The sequence below is a fragment of the Rhinatrema bivittatum genome, chromosome 10 (genome assembly GCF_901001135.1).
Source record: "Rhinatrema bivittatum chromosome 10, aRhiBiv1.1, whole genome shotgun sequence".
NCBI classification, from domain to species: domain Eukaryota; kingdom Metazoa; phylum Chordata; class Amphibia; order Gymnophiona; family Rhinatrematidae; genus Rhinatrema; species Rhinatrema bivittatum.
In genome coordinates this window covers 101,239,395-101,257,595 of record NC_042624.1, presented here as the reverse complement: position 1 = coordinate 101,257,595, position 18,201 = coordinate 101,239,395, and the positions used below count along the sequence as shown (strand labels likewise).

General features: G+C 41.6%; 1 protein-coding gene across 3 annotated transcripts in view; it reads left to right on the top strand.

Annotated features, from left to right (window-relative positions):
• The window catches only part of CACHD1 (cache domain containing 1), a 271,565-nt gene that overhangs the window by 215,619 nt on the left and 37,745 nt on the right, over nucleotides 1–18,201 (top strand). For all 3 annotated transcript variants that reach the window (XM_029617727.1, XM_029617728.1, XM_029617730.1), the window contains 3 exons: nucleotides 388–537; nucleotides 5,865–5,988; nucleotides 9,306–9,423. In XM_029617727.1, the coding sequence (XP_029473587.1) occupies nucleotides 388–537; nucleotides 5,865–5,988; nucleotides 9,306–9,423 (392 nt within the window). The remainder of the gene's footprint in view (nucleotides 1–387; nucleotides 538–5,864; nucleotides 5,989–9,305; nucleotides 9,424–18,201) is intronic.

Sequence of the window (18,201 nt, the reverse complement as noted above, 5' to 3'; positions counted from 1 at the left end):
TAGCCCTGGGAATAAGTAACAAGAAATAAATCTGCTTTTTGGGATGATCTGGTTACTTGCAACCCGGAGTGGCGACTGTCTGTGATAGGATCTCAATGGACCTTTAGTCTAACTCAGCATGGCATTTCTTATGTTCTTATTTTCTAGGTTGAGTATCTAGGATATGGATTATGGTCGGAAATAACAGCATTCTGTAACTTATGGTAGAATATGTACAAAGCAATATACGTTGCTGTTTAGCGGGGTTTTATCAGTGTTTTGTAAGGAGAACTTTTTTTTTTTTCCAATTGACCCTGACTTCAAATGTTCTAAAACTAATCTGTGTAATTATACATAATTACAGTTGTTTGCACATTGGTGTTCTCAATTCTGCTCTTTCTATACAAGGCCTGATCACGACTGTGAGCAAACCGTGTTACTTTGGAAACCTGCTGCTGGGCATTGTGGGAGTTGATGTGAACCTGGCTTATATCCTGGAGGATGTGACCTACTACCAAGATTCCTTGGCTACTTACACATTTCTCATAGATAATAAAGGTATTTGGACAATGAAGTAAACAGAGAAAATAATACTCTATTCTTTTTGTCTGTTCCATTGAAGTCATAGGTATAGAGTACTATTTGGCCTTTTATGTCTGTCTGTCCTGTAGAAAATCATTCTATAACAATAAACAATGCTGTTTAATGGAAGATTGGGCAGTAGTAGATAAACCAGTTTTGCATAGTTAGTTTTTGAAACAGGCTGGTAATATAAGTGGGTTTATTGTCCCAAGGGTTTATAATGTTAGTTTTATAAACAAGTCAATGAATGAGCTCATTCTTTCAAGATTGATTTGTCCTTTTTTATGAGTATCAAATAGCCAAAGGTAACCACTTGGCAGGTAAAATGGATTTTGCAATGACTGTGGTATATGATGCTTTTTTTTTTTTTTCTATTTTAGATTTTTTTTTTTTCCCTTGCAATTTAAAGATTGACGATTACTGGAAGAAACCTGTAATAGTCAATTGTTTATCTGGCTGCTTGTATTTGCAATTAAACTGTGCTAGTTTGAAATTAGAAAATAAGAGCACTATTGCTATTATTATAGTGAAGCTTTGTGGTAAGACTTGGGAGAGGTCCTTGACCATGGATTAAGTGTGGGACTTGTAGGAACCAATGACAGTGCTTGGGATGGCCTACCAGCCGAGGTGGTAACAGAAATTAAACATGTGGGATGGATATAGAGGACAGTGGTAAGAAAATGTTAATAAAAAAAAAAAATCAGGCAAAAGACAAGCGGGGAGATGTTCTATTACATTTTTCGGGGTGTTCAGGATTTTTTTTTTGTTTTGTTTTTCATGTTCTGTTTGTGAGGCTGGTTTTCATGGGGGGGGTTTTTTTTTTCATCCTCCATTTCTAAATGACCTCTCAAGGCTTGCTCTTATACCCTCCCCCTTGCAGGCCCCTCTCGGACTCCTACTGTCCCCCTCAGAGTCCTCCTAACTATAATAAGAGGGACTGGAGGGGGCAGGGGAAGAGAAAGTATGGATGGGCTATTTAAAAATGGCAGCTAGAAACATAGAAATGACGGCAGAAGAAGGCCAAACGGCCCATCCAGTCTGCCCAGCAAGTTTCGCACTTTGGGGCGGATTTTAAAAGGTGCGCGAATAGCCTACTTTTGTTTGCGCTCCAGGCGCAAACAAAAGTACGCTGGATTTTAGTAGATACGCGCGGAGCCGCGCGTATCTGCTAAAAACCTGGATCGGCGCGCGCAAGGCTATGGATTTTGTATAGCCGGCGCGCGCCGAGCCGCGCAGCCTACCCCCGTTCCCTCCAAGGCCGCTCCGAAATCGGAGCGGCCTCGGAGGGAACTTTCCTTTGCCCTCCCCTCACCTTCCCCTCCCTTCCCCTACCTAACCCACCCACCCGGCCCTGTCTAAAACCCCCCCTTACCTTTGTCGGGGGATTTACGCCTCCCAGAGGGAGGCGTAAATCCCCGCGCGCGAGCGGGCCTCCTGCGCGCCGGGCCGCGACCTGGGGGCGGGTACGGAGGGCGCGGCCACGCCCCTGGACCGCCCCGGGCCGTAGCCATGCCCCCGTACCCGCCCCCAAAACACTGCCGACACGCCCCCGAAACGCCGCGACGACCGGGCCCGCCCCCCGACACGCCCCCCTCGGAGAACCCCGGGACTTACGCGAGTCCCGGGGCTCTGCGCGCGCCGGGAGGCCTATGTAAAATAGGCTTCCCGGCGTGCAGGGCCCTGCTCGCGTAAATCCGCCCGGTTTTGGGCGGATTTACGCGAGCAGGGCTCTGAAAATCCGCCCCTCTATTTTTTTCTCATACTTATCTGTTACTCTTGGCTCTTAGTAACCTTTTGGTTCTATTTCCCTTCCCTTAGTAACCTTTTGGTTCTATTTCCCTTCCATTTGGGATTGCCCAAAATGGCTTACAACAACTTTAAAAATGCAAGTCATAAAAAATATGTATAGGAATTTGTATGCTTCTTTACCTAAAGTGATAGAAAACCAAAGAGGCAGGCAACAGGGCAGATGGGGAAGGTCAGTTGGTCCTTATCTGCTGTTATCTTCTATATATTTTATTTTATTTATTTATTTATTCACTTTTCTATACCGACATTCGATTTGACATATCACATCGGTTTACATATAACAAGATGTCTAAGGCGAGCCTTATAATGACATGATACTATATAACAGCTTAATTGAGTAACTGGCTACGTACATATAACTGTTTTACAAGATAGTAATACAATATAACGTGCTTAATAGCATAACTTCTTACAGAATATATTAAGAGTTAAATTAACTATGTACAGTGGCAGGGATGGGAACTGGGGGGGCTAGGAGGCGGGGGGTGGAGGGATTGTTATATGGTGGGAGGGGGGGCTGTGGCGGGATTATTTGTCTAGTGTGAAAGCTTTTCGGAAGAGTCATGTTGGGCATTGGATTTGGTTCCATTAGTATTCTCCCTATGGGCACCTACATTTAAATCTAGATTGCATTCTGGGAGCAGAGCACATTCAAAATTATTTGCACTCCATGGCACTGCCATTCTTTTTCATCTCAGATATTCTGATTCGCATTTCAGTGTGCACACTATAAGCATTGAAAACCACAGAGTAATATTCTGGTTAATTAATGTATTGAGATGAGGAATTATTATTTTTTATTCAACCCCCTTTTTTTTTTTCTTTAGAGCATTAAGTCTTGGGATACTGTATTTTACTAATATTGTGGAGTTATCCAATCTCTGCAAAAGCTATGGAGGCATTTTGATTTAATAAAGGGGTCTCTGGTGGTTTATAGCTGGGTGTCAAGTGGATAACTTCATTTTAATGACACCTTTCCAGTCGGGTCTGTAATTTCTCCAGCATGCAGTCATGTAGCTGAGAAAATACTGTAAATAAAAGCACTATTGCAATCCAACAAGATCACAGAATAAAGAGCTCCAGTACCATTTCTCTTCCCTATATACTGCAGCTAATATTAAATTTTCAAGCCTCCTAGTTAAAGGTATAAAAATACGAAAAGTGCTGAAGCCTTATATACAAGAGAAATTTTGAGAGGTGGGGGGGGGGGTTCTCTCTCTCCTTCCCCATCCCAAAATCTATACAGAACGCTTGTTGAAATCAGGAAAGCAGTTCAGCAGCATTGATCACGTCTTCCCCCTAGAGAGGGTGGACTATAATAGCATCAGTTTTCTAAGCCAGAATTAACCAAATGCATTGATAAGGGGGAGTTGTAGTGGAAGCCTGTTCAGCAGCGTACTGTGCCTGACTCTTAACAGTACTGTGGATTTCACCAAGAAGAAAATGAAGTGAAAAGTTACTCAGTGCTTGAGACCTGATTGTATGATCGGTGTCTTTAGAACTGTTATATGAATGCCATGCTTAAAGCAACATTTCGGCCTACCTAGCCGAAGCACTGGCCAGGCTGGAAGGGCTCCTTTCTTATGGGTAAATAACATTACTGTGCTGCACTAGTCTCCCTTAGAAAGTAAGAAATGTTGCCAAATATGATAATGCATGGAGTTCCTTTATAGAGTAGACGCCCCACAATTTACAAGCAATAAAGCCACCCTCTGTCTTCAGTTGTCCTTTGTAGAAAAATGTCTCCTGGTTGTACACCGGCTCCCGTGGTGCAAAACTTGGAAATGATGTACAATCTGGATTATTGTCAGTGATCATTTTTTCTTCTTTCTTGGTTTTTTTCTGTTTTGGAGTTGTTATTCTCCTCTGCTGTTATGTCTTCAGAATTGTAATTTGACGTACATGGACATGCTTTCATATTGAATGCAAAAAAAAGTGGTAAATAAAGGGGTGGAAGGGAAATAGAACTGAAAGGTTACTAAAGGCCAAGAGTAACAGATAAGTATGAGAGAGAGAGAGAAAAAAAGAAGTGTGGAAGCTTGCTGGGCAGACTGGATGGGCCATTTGGTCTTCTTCTGCCGTCATTTCTCTGTTTCTATGATTCTAATCTCTTTATCGTACAAGTCATGCAAATCATCAGCTCTACTTAATGATCATAAGTCCTATTTTAAATAAATTAATAAATAAAGGAGCCAATTTTCCAAAAAAGACTGAGGCCCTACATTAAGACACCTAAGTTAGGTGCTAAATTTTGGCACCTATTTTCAGCTGAACCTAAGGTCTTAAATTTGCACCTGCTATTCCTTTGCCTAGATTTAGGGTTCTAAGATTGGTGCCCAGTGCTGAAAATCAGTGTTAAGCGCCTAACATTTTTCCCTACACTTTTTTTTCCCCTGTAGCCATCCACTTTTTAGGATACTCAATTTAGGATCCTAATTTATTTATTTAAAAGTTTTTATAAACTGCAAATTACAAATAGCATTGATCTAAGCAATTTACAATAAATGCATAAATCATAATATAAAAAAAACATGCAGGCATACATAAAAACAGCTGATTAATCATAAATGCTCATTAAATAAAAATGCTTTCAGTTGCTTATGAAAACACTTGATATCTCGAATCAATCTTAAATCCTTAGGAATTGTATTTCATAGTTTATTATTATTTATTTTAGATGCCTGGTATCAGGCTGTAAGCGACATACACAATATAAACTTATAATAAAATCGTAAAAAGAAAACAAACTAAATCAACAATAAACAACCTGCAAATTCCAGCAACCAGTCAAAACTGCATGTCACTCCCTACCCTTAAGAAAATGCTTGTTGAAAACGCTGTGTCTTCAACATGGTCTTAAAAGTTTTTTTATGCAGACCATGAGGCATAGACTAAATTTAGGCACTCACCCCCAGGAAATTAAAAAAAAAAAAAAAAAAAGGCCAATTTAGGAGCTGGCTCCAAAAATTAGGAGCCTAAAAATTTGAAAATTGGCCCCAAAGTGTACCATACTTAAAGTGCTATAGAGTATAATGCTTCCCATTGTGAAGATCTCTTCCAAGTTCCAAATGCATCAAAAGAACAGAGACAAATGGATCGCCAGACTGACTTTTTCATCAGTAAAATGTTAAGCTTGCAAGAAAACAAAAACTCTTAAGGGAGGCCAGTGTGAGTTATGAAACTGCCCTGCCTCTTCTGAGTCAGGTCTATCCTCATCTCCCTGGTTAGATGAGAGAGATCACCCGCTCCGAGCCCCAGCATAGGAGACTGGAATGCTTCTGTCACTGCAGCATGCATGCACCCCTGCCCCCCCCCCCCCCCCCCCAAAAACCCCTTGTTATTGAAAAAAAAAACTTTTTCTGAAAAAGTTGTCCTCTCCTTAGAAAGCATTCAGCCTAGCCAGCTTCTCCTTACCTGGGATGATTTGTATTAGGTATTGAGCACGTACCATGCTTGCACTGCTTGATATTTTCCCCTTTTCTTCTTTTTTAAAGGCTATACCCTTATGCATCCGTCTCTTACGAGGCCTTACTTGCTGTCAGAGCCACCACTGCACACTGATATCATACATTATGAGAACATTCCCAGATTTGAACTGGTTCGGCAGAACATCCTAAGGTAAGATCTGACCAGGCACAATAAGCCAGATTCATTAAGGCTTTTCTTCCATTTTGGTCCATGGGAAAAACCCCTTAGTGAATCAGGTAGAATGTTTGGGGCTTTGTTTGTTTCTTTAAAAATAGCATTACTACCTTGAAACACAAGCTCGCCCATTTCTGGTCTCTGTTGCTTTAGTCTTATTTTTAGAACTCATTTTTGTCCTTATTTCTTATGTTTGTACTTTTTTGAATAAAAGACAGGTCCAGCTTTGAGTGAGGTTCCCATCACATTTTTAAAACTTCCTGTTCCTTTAATCTGCTTTTTCGTTGCATGTGCAATATTTGTGCTTTAGATGTAAGGCCTTCACCATGCCTGTCCGCAGCTTTGCTAAAGACCAGCACACAGCCTTCCCTGTTTACTTATATTCCTAATAGCAGAGAAGGAGGAATGTTCAGAAATTCTCATTTTAATCCTGAGCAAGTATTACTAAGTAAACAGGAAGGAAAAAAAAACAACCCTTGCAGAATCTGATTGTTTTTCTTTATAGCTGCCGGCTGAATTACTTTAAAATATTATTTGATACGATGCTACTGCTTTTTGAAGCAGGTAAGGAAATTAAGGGGAGGTTAGCTGAACACCATGTTACTAGTATCAAGAGACTAATTTCTTGTATGAAGCTAAAAAGGAGCCTTCAGACTTAATAGCACCATTTGTGACTTACAAGAAAATAAGCTGAAAAATGCATTTCGGTCTGTAAGCAAGAGGGCAAGGAAGGGAGGTGACTGGAAGGTTCTCAGTAAGCAGGGGTTACCAGGCAGACTGGGTGTGCCAAGAGGTTCTCATCTGCTGAAAAATGCTATGTTACTATGTTTAAAAAAAAACCCAAACCAACCAGAAAACAGTTGTTGTACCTGGATCAGGAAGTGCGCATATGGAGGATTCCACAGTCTGGTACAAACAACTGCTGACCATGAAAGGGGAATTCTGCAGGGATTCATTTGGCGCTATCACTGTGTGATGCCGCTGTAACTCTCTCATTACAACAGTTCAAAGGAACCTATTTGTAAGATGTCAGGGTGCAGGGGATAGAAAAGGGAAGTGGGTGAATACCTTTTCCAGTTAGTATGGTCTCAGAACTATAGACTTGACCGAACTTACAGTGCTTACGTCTTGCATCACTTGTGTACGTCACCGCATGCAATCCTAAAATGAAATCTTTCTTTAAACTCTTTCCAGGCAGGAGTCCCTAATTATTTGTCTCTGTTATTTGTTTGATGATCTTAGTTGAAGAGAGGTTGTGTTCCCGGTTGAGTCTCTTGCTTGGTTTATTATCCATGTAACAAAATCCCTACTTGATAGACGAGCAGTCAATATGGTGGAGGGGAGTAAATTACTACTAAACTTATCACCTGTGTGATGTCACACTTTGGTTTATTGTAAAAAAAAAAAAAAAATGCAGAAAGCTGGTGTTCATTTTCCAGTGGAGCAAAACATTATTTGTCAAGAGGGTAAAAAATGTCTCCATTTTATAGGTTACTTAGCTGAAGACCCTAACCAGGCCTTCTTATCCCATTAACTGAAGGACAATTATTAGTAAACTACACTTGGAAAGCCAGTGCTTATCCCTGAGAGTGAGATTCAAGAAATAGATCAGCTATTGAGGTTATGAGACCCAGATTGGCCACTGATAGAGACAGAATGCTGGGCGCAAAGTACCTTGGTCTGACTCAACATGGATAGTTGATACAATAGTTGATACAATAAAGAGCAAATCAAAATGTCTCTAGCTATTTCTTCAAATATCAAGTTTGGTGCACTTCTTTTTGGCGTATACAGAAGTTCCAGATGTGTTCTTTGTGCCTTGCATGTTGCTCAGTCTGCTTTGGACAGCCGCATACTCAGAAGGACAAATGGACACTGTCTTCCCATAATGTATTCTTTCACAAAGGACACATAATAAAGCCATCTTTTGGCATATATGGGATTTCGCTGCTTAAAATTAAAATAATTGGATGGATTTAGAGAAATCAGGACGGTAGGAAGTCTCTGTGGAATGCAGAGAGGAATCTGTACTGCAAAGCAAAGGGGGGAGACTAGAAGAAAAAAATGAACAATTGCAGACATTTGCTCTAGATGGCAAGAAGTAATTTCTTTTGAATATTTCCTAAGATCAGACACTGCAGTATTTGGATATCCAATTTTCTGCTCCATTAATAAAATGAAGCCTTGACTTAGGTACAGAAAGGAAACCTAGGATTTTGGTTGCAAAGAAATCACAGCCATTAAGACTGAATTTATGGGGCGCAGCAGCTTCTAAATTAAAGATGGATCCGGAGAACTAAGAAATAGATGATGGCACAAATGTCCATGTTGAGAACACAGACATTTTTGATATTCTAAAAGAAGAAACTCGATACCCTAGTAGATATTATGAGGATTCCATGCAGTGTTTGCTTCTCACCAGCGGGGGTTCTCAGTGGGACATGTTCCCTGCTGCTTAGTTCTCCAAGCCCTATGGCTTGGAGGTTGTAACGGCAGCCATGTTCTCATCACTGACTACTCTGCATATAAACCTCCCCCTCTGTGAGTTCCTTGGCTCAACGTGTGGAGTTCCTTGTACCCTGTGTTGCTGTCCTTTGATATTTTAGTCTTAGTTTGAGTTCTTGCCTTGCCTTGTTTTTGTTTTGTATGTTTGTGTCTAGTTTGGTTCTTGATGGTTTGTTTTTGTTTGAACCTTGCCTGGCCCAAGTTTTGTGGCCGCCCGCTTTGTTTGGTCTTGTTTTGTTTGCTTGTTTTTGGCCCTGGTTTTGTGGCCTCCTGCTCCTAGTCTTCCTTGTTCTTCCCCGTTTGTCCTGTCTCTTGCAGTGCATTTCTTGTTTTCTGTTTGTCTGTGGGCACCCTTTTGCTCCTGTTTCATGCAGCCAGCTCTGCCTCAGTGGGTGTCCTTCAGTCCCCTGCCCTTGGTGTGCACTTCCTGCCAAGTCCTGCCAGCCACTAGAAACTGAGAGTTCAACTCGAGGGTGGAAGGCGGCTGGTCAGGCAGAAGATCCTGGCATCAGGCCAGACCTGACTTAAGTCTGCTTTGTCTGGGTCCAGCCCTGCTCCTGCGCTGGAGGATACCAACTACCGGCTGTTGCCATCATATCACACCGAGGCAAGGAACTCGAGGGAGGGGCAGGTTTTATAGCATTTTGTATTAACACTTGTGTTCTCTCCCTATTCTTGTAATACATTCTAGTCAGGTCTTCACACAGTGATGTGGCAGACACGTTTTTCTCTTGTAGATTTTTTTTTTTAATTAATGAAATGTCTAATTTCATTTGTTGCCATTATAGCCTCCCTCTGGGCAGTCAGGTTATTACCGTCCCGGTGAATTCCTCACTTTCCTGGCATGTGAACAAACTGAGAGATGCTAGCAAGGAAGCATACAATGTTAGCTACGCCTGGAAAATGGTAAGTAACGGAGAAAACTCTGTCTTGCAATGTTTTGGCCTTTAAAAAAAAAAATCTATAATTTCTCAGATATAACTCAAACATTTCCCCCTTTTAAGAAGAATTTTGGAATGACTCTGCTCCCTTTCTACAGCATTGTATTTTTTCCACTTTTATTTTAATATGGTGTTTGGAAATCTTTTTTCTTATGATTTTCATTCTGGTAGAGGATATTTCAGGATTTGTGAGCTAAAAAGAACGAGAGATGAAGTATCTCAGGGAAGAAAAAAAGAGAAAAAAATAAGAAATAACATAAAATTAAAACTCTCTGATATCCTGGGGAAAATCTATCTAAATTTGAAACTTTTTACTGCCTGAATTTTTTTATATTTTAGGTCAGATTCTAAATAGGAATTATTTGACCCAGCATCATCCTCCTGCAGCTTTGGCCTTTCAGTTCAGTGATAGCCTCCAAAAGTGCTGTAAACCTTCATTCACAGTTACTCAGGGTTTATCCCACATTTCTTGATTCCTGCCTTCTCTTTTCTCTATAAAATCAGCCACTAACAGTCAGTCTTCAATGAGAGCAGTTCTCTTCATGGCCCTTGCACATTTGGACTCTCACCCGTCGATGTTGCTTTTCTACAGTGGCTGGGATTTTATTTCTCCCTTCCCCACACACCTTTAGGAGCAGTGAATGCTGTCTTTGCATCATACCCAGGCTCTTGACAATCCAGTAAGACAGTGCAGCTTCTGCATTAGGACATGCTAGAAAAAGATTTATTGTTAGAAAAAAAATAATTGTAGTCCCTGCAGCATGTCTTAAAATGTTTTGACACTAATAAACCTGATAATCTGTGAACAAGTTTTAGATAAGTATCTTAACCCAGGAAATAAAATGGAATTGACAACCACATGTGATCCATGCAGTTCTGCGAATGCCAAGAGTAATTGACTGTTCTGTGTCAGCAAACTGAGCAGGTACTGCTGAGTTGCTTCTCTGTATTAAATTAAGTATAACTGGAACAAATGTATTCTGCAATCCTTACTCATTAGGAGCGTAAATCCATGAGCATGCAGTAGGAATATTGGCGAACTGCTTCGAGTCAGTTTTGCTGCGTTTGAGTCATCTTAAACCATATTTTCCTCCTCATACAGCCAGACCAGTCCAGACATATGGGTTATACTCCCCAACCAACAGATGGAGACAGAGAACTAAAGGTTCACTGACATCACCTCTTAGATGGGTCCAAATTACATCAGGTCAATGGGTTTTGGAAGTAGTCAGGAATTGTTATGCCTTAGAATTTTTCTGTCCAACTTCAAAAGCATTTATAGTTTCCCCTTGTTTCTCCGCTCACAAGAAGGAAGCAATATGAAGTACCCTAAATCAGTTTTGTCTTTTAGAGGCTATGGCATTGAGAGGGATATCAGCAGTACTCCATTTACTTTGTAGTTCCAAAGAAGGCCAATTTTAGATCTCAAGCATGTGAACGGGCCCTAAATATCACGCACGTCAAGATGGAAATGTTAACATCAGTGATGATAGCAGTAAGGCAATGGGAGTTCCCAAAGTCCTTAGATTTGACTGAAGTGTATTTTCATATTCCGATAAGGAAAGAGCATTAGAAATATCTTCGTTTTGCAGTGTCAGGCCAGCACTTTCACTTTTGGGCTCTTCTCTTTAATCTTGCCTCATTCCAAAGGACCTTTACCAAAGTGATGGTTGTGATGACAGCGACTCTACATCAGGGAAGGCCTTCTAGTTCATCCATATCTGGACAATGGGTTGATTCAAGTAAAATCAGCACACAAGGCGAAACAGTGATTTTCAGAGTGATTGTTACTTCAGGAACTCAGATGAGTGGTCAGTTTTCAGAAAAGCAGGCTAGGTCCTTCCCAGACTCAGAATATCTGGATGCATTGTTCAACACCTAGACAGGTCAGGGGCATCTGACGAAGGAAAGTATTTGGAAGTTGCAGGAGCAAGTGAGACTTCTGTTGAGTTCGCAATGCCCAACGACCTGGAGATATCTCCAGGTTCTGGGGTCAATGGTGGCAACATTGGAACTAGTACTGTAGGCAAGGGCTCACATGAAACCTTTGCAGAGGGCTTTGCTGTCCAGGTAATCTCCTCAGTCTCAGCTTTATACCAAGAGGCTGGTATTACCGGAAGAAGCAGGGCACATTTTATCTTGGTAGTTAGTGGCCAAAAATCTGGAAACTGGTGTGGATTTGGATGGAGAATCTAACCACCAATGCCAGTCTTCGTTGGGGCGCACACTGTCAGGATCAGATGGCTCAGGGATCCAGATCAGCACAGGAAGCCAGGTGGTCGATCAGTCGTTTGGCGACAAGAGCAGTCAGGTTGGCACTCTTGTATTTTGCCTCACTTCTGGAAGGGAAAGTAGTACAGATCTTATCCAACAATGTATCAGAGGTGTCCTAAGCAGCTCAGACTTTCTGCACATCACACTCTAGCCAGACAGCTCAATTAAAACAGCTCTACCTGAACTAAGCCTTAACCTGTTTTGACAGGGGGGGGGGGGGGAGAAGAGGAACTGGATGCAGACAAATAACCCCAACATGGGCCCTGACTTTTACATTCTATGGTACTGACATTCAGACATAAGGGAAAAAGCACAGGATGGCTTCTACGGCCATATCCCAAAGCAAAGAACATCAAGCAGCATTGTCTGATGTTCTAGAAGGCTCCTCACCCAGTAAAAATATTGCTAGCAGTAATTTATGGGTTTGACAGTTACTTGGTTTTGATTGATTGTAAATATTACTACTCTTATCATAAAGCTTGGGGGTAACTGCACGGAGCAGCAGTTACTACCCTTGAGAGAAACATGGGGGTATCCTGCATGGAGCAGCAGCAGCTTGCTGGACAGACTGGATGGGCTATCTGGTTCTTTTCTGCTATCATTACTATGCTACTGTGTTATTATATGAATCGGCAAGGTGGAACCGGCAGGTGGCTCAGGAGGTTTCTCTTTTTATGCAATCATTAGAGAGACATCTGAAGGCTCTCTCTGCGTCTAACATAGCAGGAATAGAAATTGTACATTTCATTGATATTGAACAAATGCGGGGATCCAGTGATAGACCTGATGGCCTCCCAGAAGAATGTCCAGGTATCCTACTTCAGCAGAAGGAGGACGTTTGGGTCATTGGAGGTGGTGCCCTTATTTGACAATGGCCGGAGGAGGGGCTACTTTGTGTGTCCCCCCCCCCCTTGGCTATTAATAGGCAGAACACTGCAGAGAATTTTGGGCCACAGAGGTCTAGGAATCCTGGTAGCTCCAGACTGGACAAAGAAGTCCCTGGTATGTGGAGCTACTGTGCATGTTGGAAGGGAATCCAATGCGGTTTCCACAATCCAAAGGGTTGATGGTGCAGAGCCCAATGGTTCACAAGGATGCATCTCAGTTTTGTCTTACACTATGGCCCTTGAGAGGGCGCGTTTAGTGTAAGACAAAACTGAGGTAGTTTACACACTCCTGAGGGCTAGGAAAACCTCTGTATTGTTATGTAGTGAATCTTTCTTGACTTTTTCAGAGGAAGCTGTTGGTATCCAGACGGTACCTTCCTTTCTTCTGAAGGTGGCCACAGCATTTTATCTTAATTGAATGGTCTGTTTACCATCATTTTGGAAGGAGGTATGCACAGAAGAGTTTCGTCAGTTGCGTATTCTAGATGCCAGAAGAATTTTGCTGCATTACGTGAAGGTGACTAATACAGTATGTTCAAGAAATATGAATATTTCTTTATTTTGTTTAGTGGCCCTAGGAAAGAGGAGACTGCCTCTAAGGTGACAATAGCCTGTTAAATTAAGGAGACTATTGGGGCTGCCTATGTGGGCATGGGTCTTCCCCTGCCTGGGAGAGCTCATTCAACCAGAGCGCAGGCAATATCATGGAAGAAACTTTTAGATTTTTGCTTCTCTGCATTCTTTTGCAAAGCATTATAAGTTGGATGTCCAAGCTAGAAAGGAGGCTTCTTTTGGCTTGGCTGTCCTGCAAGTAGGTTTAGCAGTTTCCCACCTATCTGATGGGAAGCTTGGATACACAAGTATTCCACAAGATGAAGCTATGGATATTGTGATGAAGTGTTTTGAGCGACGCCCCAGACCACATAGGATCCCATCATCTTTTTTACTAGCCCTATTGGAAATAGCTTTAACCAAAAATTATTTTGTGTTTGAACATCAGTATGTCCAACAGATTTGTGGCACTGCAATGGGTGCCACTATGGCCCCAGACTTAGCCAATTTATTTATGGGACATTTTGAGGACCAATGGATATTTTCTAACAACCCCTTCTCACAGCACATGGAAACTTGGAAGCGCTACATAGATGACGTGTTCATGATCTGGCAAAGTACTGTAGATGATTTTGATAATTTTGTGCTGTGGCTCAACACATGTAATCCTCACCTCCACTTCACAGCCAACATTCAAAGTGAGTGCATCACATTTTTGGATATCACGATTTTGAAGATCCATGATGGGTTCACCACCACTCTGTACCGTAAGCCTGTTAGCAGCAATACATTTTTGCATTTCACAAGTGCTCATCCTTGTTCATTGAAAGAAAATCTACCAGTATATCAGTTCTTCAGAATTCGACGGTTATATACTACCATTACTGAATATCATCACCAAGCCACTATATTAAGTGAAAGATTTCCTGCTTCAACGGCAGGGGAGAAGAAAAACAACCAATAAGGGCTGTATAACATAGTCTGGGTAAAACAAATAAGCATGGGTGTAGCTTGCTTATTGCGGCGGCTACTACCCCTAACTAATCAAGCTAGATATTTCACTTGGATGCAGCTCCATCACTGCTCTCTACATTAAAGGTGGGGGTGGAAGGGAAATAGAACCAAAGAGCTAAGAGAAACAGATAAGTATGAGAGAAAAAATGTGTGAAGCTTGCTGGGCAGACTGGATGGGCCATTTGGTCTTCTTCTGCCGTCATTTCTATGTTTCTATGTTTCTATATGTTTCTTGCAAGAGGGTATCCAAAGCGTTACATCAGACGGGCTTTTCTACGAGCCAAATACATCCATCGTGAATGGCTCTTTTTACTTTGGCCATCAAACTCCGAAGAAATCTTGACTTATGTATTACCTTTTTCATCCATGTCATACACGATGAAACAATTGATTCAAAACAATTGTCATATTCTACAAATACATGAAGAATTCTCAAGGACACCAAGGTTCACTTATACCCGTGGCTCCAACCTAAGAGATCAATTAGTGCATTCCGATTCTTCAATTTACGATATTCAACATCAAGCAGGCTCTCATTCCGCCTGTGGGGCTTGTTCAGTGTGCCACGTCATGATACACATGTCAACATTATTTTTTTCCATCCAACGAGTTCATCTAACACAGAATACCAACTATACATCTACAGGAGTTATTTACATCATTCAATGCCCATGCAAAATGCTTTATGTGGTCAAAACAAAACAAGCTCTGAAAACCCAGTTAATAGAGCACAGATCATGTTTGATCATGCGCCAGATAAATGCTCCATTGGTGGCACATTGCCTTGAATGTTTATATTCATTTGATGACTTGAAAGTTTGTGTTCAACAGATTTTACCTGCTTGGCAGGGTGGTGACTTAAATTTGCAATTATTGCAAGCCGAGCAACGATGGATACACCGCTTACATAGAGTTCACCCCTTGGGATTAAATGCTGCTTTGGAACTAAATAAGAACATAAGAAAATGCCATACTGGGTCAGACCAAGGGTCCATCAAGCCCAGCATCCTGTTTCCAACAGTGGCCAATCCAGGCCATAAGAACCTGGCAAAACCCCCAAAACTAAGTCTATTCCATGTTACCATTGCTAATGGCAGTGGCTATTCTCTAAGTGAACTTAATAGCAGGTAATGGACTTCTCCTCCAAGAACTTATCCAATCATTTTTTAACACAGCTATACTAACTGCACTAACCACATCCTCTGGCAACAAATTCCAGAGTTTAATTGTGCGTTGAGTAAAAAAGAACTTTCTCCGATTAGTTTTAAATGTGCCCCATGCTAACTTCATTGAGTGCCCCCTAGTCTTTCTACTATCCGAAAGAGTAAAAAACTGATTCACATCTACCCGTTCTAGACCTCTCATGATTTTAAACACCTCTATCATATGTTTTTCTTTAATTTGTGTTTCCTTTTGTTCCTAGTATGCTACAATATTTTCATTCATTTATCCTATGTCATGGTATTGACGTGCCAGTGCTGATTGATTTCATTACGATTACGTGAGTGTGAACCATTTAAACTCTGCTGAAGAAACAGTATGGTCTCTGTCCCTGAAGGAAGACTATTAGAGACATGACATCCTAGAAGACGTTGGTTACACCACCATGAATGTCCTAGAAGAGAATGATTTAATATATTGTTGCAACAGTTTTTGGGCACAAAGTTCTCTTTTCCTCTTAATGGCTCCTGATGAAGCAACTTTTGTTGTGAAACACTGGCCGCTGTTGGAGCTGCCCATGGGAAAAGACACGCTTTAAATACTGCTTTGAAAAATGTAAAATATTGGGAGCACTTATGTGATCAATAGAACCGCAGATGATTGAACAGTCCAAACGGCTTTAGTTTCAACAAAGTATGTTGTCAGGCTTACTGATGTGGTTCAAAAAAACTTTTAATGTTAAACATTAGAAAAAATAACGAAGAAAAAGAAGAAAAATATTTATCACTGAGTGGTGTTGGTTGAACAAGTGTTTTGGCAGATTCCTTTTGTGACATTAGCTTGGATATGTCCCATGTGTCTGCACTGGTCTGGCTGGATGATGAGACAGGAGAAATTTGGTCTCACCTAATAATTTCTTTTCCTCAAGTCCAGCCAGACCAGCCCAAGTCCCTCCCTAACTGTTAATATCCTCATTCCTCTGGGGTTTCTTTCAGAGGTTCGTGCAAAGTGATTTTTGTAGTTTTCTTTTCTGATTACCCATTGCAGGTCAGTGGAGGTGAGTATAAGTTTTGTCTAGTTCTTTTGTTGTGAATGTTCTTTTGTTTGCTAGTTTCCCAGAAGACCTTGGGTTTGAAGGCATTGGGGAATGTTGATTATTTCTTGATTAGCTTTTACATAGAATACTGGCAGGCTGAATGCAGCACAGGACACTATAAGGGGTGATGTCTGTGAGCCTTTAGTCTTCTATTTTTATTTATTTATTTATTTATTTATTTAGATTTATATTCTGCTTTTCGCACTTTTTTCAGTGCTTCAAAGTGGATTACATTCAGGTACTGTATTTCCCTATCGCCAGAGGGCTTACAATCTAAGTTTGTACCTGAGGCAATGGAGGGTAAAGTGACTTGCCCAAGATCACAAGGAGGGACAGCAGGACTCGAACCCTAGGCTACTCCTCCACTCATCATCCTCTATCTCCATCTGTTGGGAGGGAAATAGAATTCATGTGTCTAAACTGGTCTGGCAGTATTAAAGGAAAGGAAATTATCAGGTAAGACCAAATGTCCCCTTAGTTTAGCAGTTCTGTTTCAGTATTTCTCCAAAATTTTGCTAATAACTTTAAAGTTTAGGAATTCCCAAATACAAAAATTAGCAGCTGATTTCTCCAGCAAAGTGTTGTGGTGATGGCAGTGTCAGTGCGTCCCTTTAACAGTCCTTCACAATGAGATCCAGATAGAGATATGCTGCATGGTATTCTGATATTTCTTCGTGGGGTGCATCTGCTTTGCAAGCATTCTGGTTTTGCAATGCGTGCAAAGATGTGTGGATTCAATACAATTTTTCTAAAGTGAAAGAGCTAATGAGGTATTTCATTCCCCCCCCCCCCCCCCATCAAGAGAACCCCACAAGACACATCAACACGCTCACCTCCTGCCCCCTTTCCCTTCCCCCCCCCCCCCCCCCCCCTACCACAATCAATAACCCATAGCTATCCCTCTCGTGGACGGACTTGTGTGACCTTCCTTTCATCCCATCTTACCATTCCAGAGGGTTCTTCATGCAGATCTTTTCCAGCAAGAGAGATATCCAAATACTTCTGCAGCAACGACTGCTCAACTCTGAACCGTGCTGCTAGGCAATGCTTCAACTCACAATAGTGACGAAAGCGCCACCTAGTGGCAGCACGTGGAGTTGAGCAGTGATGCAGATATGAGAACTCTGACATATCTCCTTCCAGTGAAGATCTGCACTGTGGGCCCTCTGCAATAGTAAGGAAAGGTTTGGAAAGGTTCAGTGAACTGGGGGAATTACCTTAAGGAAAGGGATATGGGTGCTAAATGATGCCAAGATTGGGTGTGATGCCTTACCAAGGGGGGAAAGGAATGGAGGGCATTGTGGATGGACTGGGGCATACAAATATTTTTTGGAAGGGATGAAATGTCCCCTATTAAACAGCTGGAAGTGAATACAAAGCTTTATTGCATAAGTCCAAATGTCTTGCGCTTCAGTGAACTACAGTAAGTAGTAGTGTAATAACAGAACGTTAGCTTGCAAAGGTCTGCAGTTCTGAAGATGCTGCCTGCCTGCCGCCATAAAGCCAGGAGCCCCCTAGGACCATGTTTTTCTTTTTGTTGCTAATAAGCCCAAGGTCACATCTTTAAAAACGTATTACCTTGATTTACATGAATATGATTATAAGCAAAGTTCTAAATAAGACTATCTGGCAACAGGGGTGGTTCTATAGTGAGGTAGGGTGAGGCGGCCGCTTCAGGCAGCAAAATTTGGAAGCAGCAAAAACTGCCCCTCCAAACTCCTCTAGTGACCGCCTCACCCTCTACCGCCAAAATAACAAA